The sequence below is a fragment of the Thamnophis elegans genome, chromosome Z, assembly GCF_009769535.1.
Source record: "Thamnophis elegans isolate rThaEle1 chromosome Z, rThaEle1.pri, whole genome shotgun sequence".
In the NCBI taxonomy this organism is placed as follows: domain Eukaryota; kingdom Metazoa; phylum Chordata; class Lepidosauria; order Squamata; family Colubridae; genus Thamnophis; species Thamnophis elegans.
The window spans coordinates 103433679-103445638 of record NC_045558.1 but is presented as its reverse complement, the minus strand read 5'-3'; the positions used below and the strand labels follow the sequence as shown (position 1 = coordinate 103445638).

The window sequence follows — 11960 nt, the reverse complement described above, 5'->3', positions numbered from 1 at the left end:
AATTCCTTTCTCTGATTCTGTCTGTCTGTCTCTCTCTCTCTCACACACACACATGGTCTAAAATAAAGTAGAAGTAAAATTCTGTATAAATGAAAGTATGAGTATGAGTATGAGTAGTTTATTTATATGCCGCCCTTTTCCCTGGGGGGACTCAGGGCGGCTCACAATTCGGAAGGAAGGGAGGACAAACAAATTAACACATAAGACAGTACATCCTTAAAAGCACAACATTCATACAATTCGGGTGGGTTGGGGTCTTTAACCCCAGGCCTGACGGGACAGCCAGGTTTTAAGGGCTATGCGGAAGGTCTGGAGGGTGGTGAGGGTACGAATCTCCACGGGGAGATCGTTCCATAGGGTCAGAGCTGCCACCGAGAAGGCTCTCCTCCGCGTGGTTGCCAGTCGACATTGACCGGCAGATGGAACTCGGAGGAGGCCTAATCTATGTGATCTAATTGGTCGAGTGGAGGTAATTGGCAGTAGGCGGTCTCAAGTGTGTTACAAATGAAAGAATATTATTTCCAGTCATAGCTTAACAGTATGACCAATAGTAGTTTTTCAATTTTTTTTAAATTAACCATCTAATGCTTAAGTGTTACATTAAAACTAAGCTATGCTAACAATTTTTTAAAAAATATTGCTCCAGTCCTTATCACTGATTACTTGTTAAAACAGTTATATCTAGAAACATTTTGCATTATGACATCAAAGGGATAGAACTCTTCAGAAAGTTCAATATAAGTATTGTTTTGCTGTAACAGAGCTAAAGCTGGGAAGATATTTTGGTCCTATTTAAAAGTAAATTTAAAAATAGAACCACATCACACAAAAAAAATGATATTAAGGGGTTGTCTAGCTTAGGTTTAGCTGCATTATGTTCCTGACTATGTCAAAGCTACATCTTTTAAAAAGATAAAAGAATAGTGCTAAGGACTTAGGGATGGAATAATACAATGGGATGAATGCATGGAAAAGCCACAATGTCCCTTAATGGTAATGGAAATTCAATTATAGTTTCACTTTTTTATAGTGTGCAGATGAAGAAATGATGTTCTACTAGTGCTATAATCAATGTTTACGAAAGTACCTTTGCTTCAACTGAGCTTCTAAAGGTAAACAGGTTTGGATCAGAGCAGCAATTGGACGAGAGACCACCCAGATACTAAATAGCCCATGCTATTGTGAAAAAGAAGAAGGATACAACACATAAAACTGAATGATTTTTTTGAATGATAACTCAACAAAGGTGCTGCTCTTCAAAGTGGTTTGCTGCTATCTAGCCACACAGCAGTCTTGACTAATCACCAAAACTGATTAGTTGCTAATTATAATTCATCAATTAGTTGAAATGAACTCAAACACATATAACAGTTTAACATCAGCCATGGACTCCAGGATATTTATCATTAAAAGCTAACATCTGTGTCTGTACCAAAATGTCTGTAACAGCTGTAGGCCCATTAGGTATGTTTATCTAAATCTGCTCAGTTTGTCTTTTTTGATTGCAAAGTAAACTTGGAGGAGCTGCAAAATTTAGGGGATATTTTGTGATGTCAATTTGGTTCAAGGAATAGGGAAGAATGAGGGCAGAGAAATTCAAACCTCTTGAAATGCACGAATTGCATCAGGGGGGGGGGGGGCTCAACTGAATACTTAATATAGTGTACCCTTTCCTCATCTGATTTTTGTAATACATCCATAAGGTTATTCATATTTGCGCAGTACACATGTACATGGCCATGCAGCGGTTACAAAATCATTTACATTTACATTGCAGATGTGACCTTTTTCTCCTCCCAATCACTTTTAAGTCGCCCACCCTTGCCAACATAGAAGTGAAGGGAGTAGATCTCCAGTCTATCTTATTGAAACTTACTAACTAGCCACAGTGAAACCTACTAACCAGTCCAATGCTTCTGTCAAGAGAAATATTTATTCAGTATTTTGGGATAAGATATAAAACCCCCACATAAACAAATGAAGACATAAAATGGTTTGAACTATAAATTGTCATTCAACCAACTTTTTTAGAGAAAAAGTTCTAATTTTCAAGGAAGAAGTTCAACTTTGGAAACTTCCTTTCTCCAATGGAATGGAGGAGGGTTTTCCTGGATCCACCAAATCTGTAAATCCAACATGGATTCTAACCTGGAAGTGTGTGTATTGCATATATACACACTCTCCCATACACATTTTAAGTAGCCCCGAGAAAATAACCAATTATTCTCCTTCAATCTTCTAGCAGGAGACTAGCAGGAACTATCGAGCTTTTTGGATAGTCTGGCATCTGAACCCACAAAGAAAAGCCACAGATTTACTGTGCTCAATGCAGTGAATAAAATGGAGACATATGCCACAATGAATTATAATAAAGTGTTATTTTCTCATTTTATTCTCTTCTATACTTGTATCTTTACAACTAAGCATGGCTCTGCTATAGAGATATACTCTATTTTACTCCAGGTAAAATAGGCCAAATTTCAACTAAGCTCTGCCTTTCTTTGCCATATCATATTTCCCTCTCTTTTTATGGGCTGTTAACATAAGAACAGCCCATAAAAATTTCCTGGGTTAAAAGAAAAAGTTGTACTCCAAAGGCACTGTAATTCACTGACACTGTGTCCTTCTTAGTCATATATGAGGAGGGGGTCTTCATATGCAAGTACTAACAGTGCAAATCAATCACATGATTATGATATTTAACACAACTGTACCACATTTCTGATTTCATTCCAAAAAGAAGCTTTGACATAGGATGTCTCTGCGACATTTAAAAAATAGTCCCATCTTTTCCTAGGATTATGCAGTTGGTAACATGATTTTGGGAAGAGATGTAGCTGTTGCAAAACACAGTTACAATATGACAATTTATACCTCATAGTTTTATTATTCAGGAATACTAATCATTCAGTCTTTTATATTTATTGGTTTTCTTGTTCCTACTCTGTCTTCAGAACAATAAGGAATATTATTTAGAAGAAGGGCTTTCTCTCTTTTGCAGGAAAAGCTCCAAATCATATGTGTCATGTGCCAAAATTTACCTGCTAAATTTTGCTATAGTTCGCTATAATCCGAAATTCCTGTGGGGTTTCTATCTTGCCTGTATCTCTTAATCTGTATAGATTTGGTTGTCCCCAAAGAAAAATGGCAGGCTTAATGTAGATCTTAAAAGGCAGAGTTGTTTAATTGCATGTTCAAGAAAAGCAAAACCATTTGGCACTGTTTTGCTTCTTTGGTATAGTCACTGAACACAAGGCACATATCTCTACAAGAAGAGATATTCTTCACAAGCATTTTGCCCTTCATGCCATAAAAAGGGACCTTGGGTTTCAGAATTGATACAAAAAGGCTTATGTCTGAATAAATGAAGATTGCTTCCAGATCAAAGAAGAATGTTAAGCTAGGTGGGCCAGTAGTTAGACCCAAAATCAGCAAGGCCACAAGTACGTCCATGTATCTCCATATTTTTCTTCTAAACAATTTAAGAAGATATATTATTAGCTCTTCCTCTGGTTGCTTTATTATCATTGTTATGTAATAGCAACATTCTATGAATAAAGACATGATTTTAGTTGTTCTGTAAAAAGTTTTTAAATAGAAAGCAAAAATGTAATTAACTTTTCTCAATCTGTTTGTACTATCCTATTTAAAATTGCTACTAAGTTTTGTTGACAGCAAAAATGTCAAGGTTAAAATAAAAGTTTTCTGATGAGGCAAACCATTAAAACTGGTATGATGACAGAAAAATGATCAGAATAGCAACACTTTGTGCAGCCTGCCAAGCTTCCCTAATCATCTCTTGGTTGAGAAAGGAAATTAATTAGCATTCCTAACTAACATTCCCCAGGAAGTATTCCCATTACTTTCTAAGTATATATTTATATATACGTGTGCGTGCATACATATGATGGAGAGATTTCTTCTCCATGGTTTTAAATCAGAGAAACAAGATGAGCAGCTAAATTCCCATGAACAACCCAGTCAACTGTTTAAAACCCTATCAGCTTTCAAATGCCACCATTTCTTTTCATCCGGTCTATATGAATACCATCAAAATAAGAATAAAAGAAAGCAACATTAATCTTGTAATACAAACAGAGGGAGGGAAATGTTCAGTTCTAGTTCTTTCTCTTTCTCTCTCTCTCTCTTTTTTGCCCAAGAGCTTTTGGTGATTCTTGTTAGCTTGTAGAATTTCCCCACCATGTTATCCCCATAGTACTGTCATATCCCTCTAATATTTGAAAACAGAAAATACCAGGTTGCTTTAGTGGCTTGACACAGGAATAACATTCAACAAAATTCTACCTCTGAGAATAGCTATGTTTTCATATAGATTGCTCCCTACTTTGTGCAGTAAGGCCACTAAGGGATTTTTTTTTGCTTGCTTCCCCTTATAACGCAATAGAGATAACAGCTTCTTAACACACAGTGATTGGTTTACCAGTTTGAAGAAGAACGTAGAGGTTGTGGCTTCATCAAAGCAGCATACCTTGGAAAATGAATGAATATGTCTGACCACTTGCTTTGTTTGCTTCTGATTAGGTCCACTCATCAGTGTGGCTTATTTTATTTATTTAGGAAATTTATATTGCCACCCATTTGCACATGGCGACGCAAGGCGGCCACTATCTGGCTCCTTTAAACAAGGGTTTATATGACTTTAAACTGGTTTGAGTCAGACCCAAAAAGAGAAAAAGAGAAAAGGTTGTTTTTTTTAAAAAAAAATCCTTATTAGCTAGGAAGAATGAATCTGAGCAAGAAAACAAGGGTAGGATCAAATATAGTCTTGATGTGGTCACCAATACTTGGATGGAAATGTGGTTATTTTCTCTTTGGGTTCCATCCCTTAACTTCTCACTTTGATCTTCATATTGTCAGTTTTGATAGCTAGAAACCTGGTCCACATTTCTTTTCTCCCCACTCAGAGACCCTCCAGGAGGTTGCCTCAAAACAAATGTTCACTTTGTCCTCTAAACACCATATGTCTCCTAGTTTCAGGCCCAGCATTCCTGCTCTCTCTGCCTTCTTTGAATCCATCACTCTGTAGCATATCTGGCTGGTCTCCTTGGTTTTTTTTTCTTCCTGATTTCAGATGTGCTTGAATAGGGTAAACTGGTGGCTGAAGGAAAGAAGATGTACAAGAGAAGAAAGAGAACTAATGTCGATGGGATCATGAGAGAAGCACATGGGATGAATGTCAGAGGCACCTGAAAGAGAAGTCAAGCAATTCGCTTTGGACGGATGTCTTTCTTCATTCTTGTCTCAGTTCAGAATCAGCAGTCCACTATAGGTCCAGGAGATTTTAAGGAGCATATAGAGTATAAACAAGACATCCATTTCCTTTCCCTTCTTTCATTTGCTTTTACCATCTTATTATCTGTTACTAGCAGGAACTATTGGACGAAAATACCAGGACGGTAGGGCAGAGAGGGAAAAATAACTAAATAACAATCAGTGCTTACAGGATTGTTCCAGTGTCCCCGGAAAGAATGAGCTCTATTTTTCCTTCACATGTTCTTCTTCCAAGAGGCACCAGTGGGGCAGGGGAAATGAGGAGCTAACTGAGAGCTAACCTCTGCCCCCTCTTCCTCCTTCACACTGGAGAGCTAGCAGTGGATTCACTGTAAAGGCTTTCCACAATGTCCCCCCTTTGAATCTTGCGCAAGGCTGAATAAAGGGCATCCATGGTGGAACTGTCCTTGCTGGACCAATCAGAGAGCAGCGCACGAACGGGGTATTCCTCTTGTGTAAAGGAGTCTATGTGATCTTCCTTGTAGCCTAGTTCTCCGGCCAGGTGACGCCATGTCTCCTCTGTGGAACCGTTCAACAGCTTTTCAACCTCCTCGCGTTTGTTAGGGGGCAGGCTAGTGTAAAGATTCCCATCTCCTTTAAGACCTGAAATTGAGGAATGAGTTTGAGATAAAGGTTAAAAAAAAAGATCATAACTGCATGCGAGTCACTCACTCATTTACCTGTTCTATGTTCCCAAAGTTGGTTTTAGCAATTGTGGCAATGCCACACACATAGCCCCAGAACAATGTGACAAATTTAAAATGAATACAGATGGTACAGATTAATAGAATTGGTCATCTAGTCCAATTCCCCACCCAAGCAGACCCTACACCATTAAGGCTTTAGCTGTCCACAACAATCCTCAGCAATTGTGCATGATCCAGGGGGAAAGCCCAGGAGGGAAAGGGGAAATTATCAGCTATTATTATGAGAGCCATAGATAATCATTTACTATGGAGACTCAAACTCTATTTGTCATGTGAATTTATTCCATCCTATTTCTGTATAATCTCTCTCCCTCCCTCCCTCCCTCCCTCCCTCTCTCTCTCTCTCTCTCTCTCTCTCACACACACACACACAGAGAGAGAGAGATTGGCGCAAAAATGTTGTAGATGGATTTCACAATAAAATATCTAGGTTTGCATTTCATGTAAAATTCCTTTGATGAAATATTCTTTTTAGCACATATTATAGTATCTTTTTTTAAAATAGCATTAGAACATTTTGAAAAGCATGGAATTATTGATGTTTGTGTTCTGTGATTTATAAGAAATATAAACAGATCAATATACTTTCAAAGATAAATCATATTCAAGGTTTGGATGAAGGTTTTTCTGGATAATTTCAGGAACTTCACTGGGCAAGGCAGAATATGAATTATTATAAATAATCCAGGTAAGATTATAACCACCATTATTTTCACATAGACATAAACATTAATATCCTGATATTCTTTTCTTTGTCTGTATTACAATTAATGTTGTAACCACTCCGTTCTAAACATCTCTCAAATTAAAAATGTATAAATATTCATTTTAGTTCCAGGATTTCCCATTTGGTACAATCCCAATGCATTTGTAGAAAGAAAGAATGGTGGCTCCAAATTTTGAGAAATTGTCATCTGAGCACCAGTTGGGCTTACAAACGAGTAAAGGACAAGACTACTCGTTCACCCTTTCCATACAGCTCTTACTAAGCACCAAGCATTTAGCTTCTGTGGAATACAGTGCAGCTTGCTGTGTGTTCTGGGACTCCAGATGGCATGGAGAGCTATGACATTTAAAATAATCCTTGTTCAACTTACCTTCAGGCCTCCCAGCTAAACATGTGGAGAGCAGAAAAAGAGGACAGGGTTGCCTGTGAAAACCCAGAATCAGGCAGAGGAAGCTCAAAGAAGAAAAGATTGTGGCCTTCTTGAGCTTCCTTAGTTAAGAAGTGACAGAGGGCTGCGTTTCTCCAACCTCCTTGGCTTCTGATACCTCAAACCAACCTCAAGCCAAAATTCTTCTTATGTGGCTTTTTCAGGAGTGATGTTTGTGTCTCCACAGAATGGAAGTCCTATCCTTTGTAGGAGAGTTCTTTGTTCACTTAGAGAAAGTCAAAGAAATGGTCTATCCAATTCTTCCATTCATGAATATGTTGAAGAATTTTGAAAGGCCCTTTAAGCCCAGTTCGATTCAAGTCTTCATGCAGTTTTTATTATGCTTGTTACTATTGTAAACTGCCAGGAGTGGGAGTGGCATTCAAACCAAACCAAACCAAACCAAAGACACACCAAGGTTAGTGGGAGATAATGCACTGCTCTTCCACATGCATATGATGTTGAGGGAGACTTTTTCCTTCTTCTCCATATTAACATTTATTCATAACAGTCCAGTTGGCATGGACTTCCCGAAATAGAAAAAGAGTATCTTTTCTTATTTACTCTTTGCTCCATTTACTGGTTTTAAGGAAAATGTGGTTAGTTCTTTTTGGCTTAATATGACCCATGTACTCAGACGCTGTAATTTATAATTTATGGCTTACTATGTTTTATGACACTGTTAGTTATGATTTATGACATACATTATGACTAAATTAACTAGTGTTTATCATTACAAGAAATACTATTCACTAATTATTTGTTTGCAAAGAGCACAGAGGTAGAAATTGTGAAGTGGAACAGCAGAAGATCTAAGTATCAAAAAGCAACAAATGCCCACTCTCTCAAATGTAAACCTCATGCCATAGGTTGATATCAACCTGGTAAAATCTTTTGAGGAAGAAATGGGCTCATAGAGTGAGTCATAACTAGTGGGTGGCAGAGTTGCAATGGTAGGCAATATAATTTGATAAAACAGCACCATTCAGAATCTAAAATGATTCTTTCTCATCTGCTATGAGTTATTGAAAATCTTGTATAGCAATTGCACTAGCAATAGCATCTAGACCAGTGTTTCTCAACCTTGGCAACTTGAAGATGTCTGGACTTCAACTCCTAGAATTCTCCAGCCAGCATTCGCTGGCTGGGGAATTGTAGGAGTTGAAGTCCGGACATCTTCAAGTTGCCAAGGTTGAGAAATACTGATCTAGACTTACTATATATACCACTTCACAGTGCTTTATAGCACTCTCTGAGAGCTTTACAGTGATAACATATTGCCACCAACAGTCTGGGTCCTCATTTTACTGACCTCGGAAGATGGAAGGCTGAATCACCCTTGAGCTGGTCATGATCGAACTTCAAGCTATGGACTGAGTTTGCCTGCAGTACTGCATTCTAAGTACTGCACCACAAGGCTTCCTGCTGTATATTTAACAAATTCCTTATTTTTCCTAAATTGTGCGTGTTTTTAAGTATGATCTCAATGGGTTATGCCCCTAATCCTAAACCTGAAGTGAAATCCTTGGATTGATCTTTTAAAAAAAATTAAATTTAACCCAAAATAATCTACATGGTGAAGTAAGAGTGAGAGTTGATATAATTTTTGGAAAAATAATTTAATTTTATGTTCTTAGGTACAAAAATGTCTCCCAGTTACTAGGCAAAATATGGTTTTAATGACCATATCTATTTGCCTAATAGAAGTAAACTAGCTTTCATGCCAATTGCACATAAATTCATCCATCTAGAGTGAAAATTGATCTCAACTTTTAGTATAGGAAGCAAAAAAGTATAGTTTTGAGAGCTGTTGTTTTTCCTCTGCAAATATTTGTATTTCATCTGGACTTAACCTTCTAGCATAAATAATTTGAAGCATGGTAGAAAAGTAGCAAGAGCCCCAGTTTGGTGTAGTGGTTAAGGCATCAGGACAGAACCTGGAAGACCATGAGTTCTAGTCCTACCTTAGGCATAAAGCCAGTTGGGTGACGGTGGGTCAGTCATTCTTTCTCAATTCTAGGAAGGAACCAATGGCAAAACATCTGAAAAACTTCCAAAAAGACTGCGAGAACTTGTCCCAGCAGTTTCCAGGAATCAACGCTGATTTGAAATCACTAAAACAACAACAATGGATTTTCCAAACTATATCCTAGAACTGAAATCTGAACCTAAATTCAATATTAAGTAAACACTGTTCTATAGCATTTCTTGAGAAACTAATAATTTTCCACACTTTCGATTAGTATTGGCACCTGTAAAATAGTGAAGACCAGCCTTCTTCCCAGGAATGGGAGAAGACTATGTTTAACTTTATCTTTGACAGCAACTTGACCATATTTTGCATTTTTAAATAAAACATAGATCAAACTAAGATCCCACCCCCAATTTTCAAATCTGCACTGCGGCTCACCAACAATATCTCTTAAAAGAGATATTATATATTAGAGAAAAGTCTAACCCAAATATATATTCATGAATTATATACTAAAAATATATATTACTAATTGTCTACTATATTAGATAATTATTTGTGAAAACAGTGTATGTAAGTAAAGTAGATAACAAAAAAAGTTTAGAGCAATGTGTACCACAATGCATACAAATTTTAGTACAAATAAAAACATAGAATTTCCACAGTAATAAATTTAATTTGACAGAAGTGAAAGGGAAAAACACTAAATCTGATATTTCTGGAAAAAATGTGAAATGTGGAGGCAGAGGAATAAGCTATTTGCCCCACCTTGCTTATTTCCCCATTGTAATTTTACTTGGTTTGCTAGTTACAGTTGCATCAACAAAAACCTGTGTATACTTGCTATCTGCCCAGGGCAAACCATAGTTGGGATTTCAGTGGTTGATTTACAGGACAAGCAACAAGAGGGATGTGATCTAGAAAGTAGATGGTTCTTGGATTAACTGTCCTCTTGGTGTCTGCCAGGGCTATAGTATCTTTTGGTATCGTTTCCTGTCTTTCTGAATTGCATGCCTGCTCTTTGGTTTCTTCCCCTCCCAGCTTCAGCTTGACCCCTCCTCTTGCCTTGTAGAGATGCTGTTTGTGTTGGTGGCTGTTGATCGTGGAGGCTTTGACTATCAACCGAGATGCCGCTGTCACTATGAAGTTTCTCTCCTTCTGGGGAAGGTGTCTGGTTGACAGGACGGTTGTTGGCACCTTGTTTGTTCTGTTTGCAGCTGTTCCACCTAGAGGTGAAAATGTTTGAGAGTTCAGCCAAGGATACCTGTTCTTTCTTCTGACCCACAGTACACTACAAAATTGGCAGTCCCACCAAGAATTAATTTCTTTCTTTCCTTTCATGACGTCTGGGGCGTGGTGAATGCTATCTTTTCAAGGCTTGTCCAGACAGAACTCTCACTGTACGAATTAATTTGCCAATCAAGATAATCCAGTGCTTTCAATTATACTGGCTTCTGAAAGTCACTGCAATTGCCAACACAGATTGTGAATTTGTAGGGTTAGCTCTCTTTCTTCATACAGAAGGAAAAGCATTTGTTTATGGCTAGGATAGGGACAACCCGTGCTTCGCTATAAAACTATGTGATCGGGCTTGATAAATTGATACGTAAGGCCTGCAAGCCAGATGAGTCATGAGCTGGCCATGCCCATGCCTGGTCGAGTGAGGGATAGGGGGAGTAGAATACCTGACTCTTTAGCATCAACGTGTGTTAATATAATACTGAATAAGGAATACTGATGATCTGATGGTCATTTCAAAAAATCCTTTCTTAGCAAGCACCTAGAAGCCAAAAGGAACATACGTGCCAAATTTCAAGTTTATAGGCTTTACAGTACTGGAGATGTCATGATGATGCATCAGTGGTATTTCTCATAGATAGATAGATAGATAGATAGATAGATAGATAGATAGATAGATAGATAGATAGATAGATAGATAGATAGATAGAAGTTTGAGATATAAAATAATAGATTTTATCTTATAATAGAAATCAGCATTCATGCAAAAAATGAGTAATGCCTATCAATCATAGGAAAAAAACAACAAACCAACTTACGTTTGGCTTGCTTCTATGCCTTTATCAATCACTTGAGCTATAGGAGTCAGCCAGGGATTCATAGCATGGATATAATCATTATCATCTTCCCATTCTTTTATGGCCATATGTGTAGAGTAGCCACTTAAAAATTGGCAATCTCAAAGGAGATTGTTTCTGGATTGGCACTGAAAAGGATCTAATTTCTAATAACAACTACTTACAAATTTCAACCCTGAATAGTTATTTCTAGAGGATATTCATCCTTGCCATTCAAGGATAATTGCATGTGGCCAGTTCTGAAATGATTGAAGTATATCCATTTGTCTTTATAAAGATGTCTATCGCTTAAGGGAAGGATGTAAAATACGGGTAGAAGGAGGATGGGAACAAAGAATGGTTCCATTCTTCTCTAGTGCACGCCAGAGACATGGCCCCTGAACTTCACCAAAAGATTCTTATTAGAAATTATTAAAATATGAAAAATAATCATCACATGAAAATAAATCAAATTAATTGCATCCTATCCCCATCTACTTTCTTGAGTGTCCCTGGAATTATATTTAAAGGTCAAATATGCTTGAAGTACTGTATGAAAAATGTGCATCTGTTGTAAGCACATACTCACAAAGTGGCTTCCTCTTCCACTGCTACCTTTTTCTCCTTTGCCTCTTAGCCTCCCCTGCTTGCAAATTATGTGGGGTTGCAGGAAGGCAACAGTATTTAGGTTCTAGAGGACTGTTCAAGTATAGTCAATGATATGACATTTTACACACTATTTTCTTGAAAGGAAAATGAG

General features: G+C 37.6%; 1 protein-coding gene across 1 annotated transcript in view; it reads right to left on the bottom strand.

The window, feature by feature from the left end:
- Positions 1 to 2411: 2411 nt before the first annotated feature.
- The window catches only part of NGFR (nerve growth factor receptor), a 51429-nt gene continuing 41880 nt past the window's right edge, over positions 2412 to 11960 (bottom strand). The window contains exons 4-5 of the mRNA XM_032234809.1: positions 10191 to 10351; positions 2412 to 5895 (exon numbers count right to left, since the gene is read on the bottom strand). Of these exons, the coding sequence (XP_032090700.1) occupies positions 5594 to 5895; positions 10191 to 10351 (463 nt within the window). The 3' untranslated portion in view covers positions 2412 to 5593. The remainder of the gene's footprint in view (positions 5896 to 10190; positions 10352 to 11960) is intronic.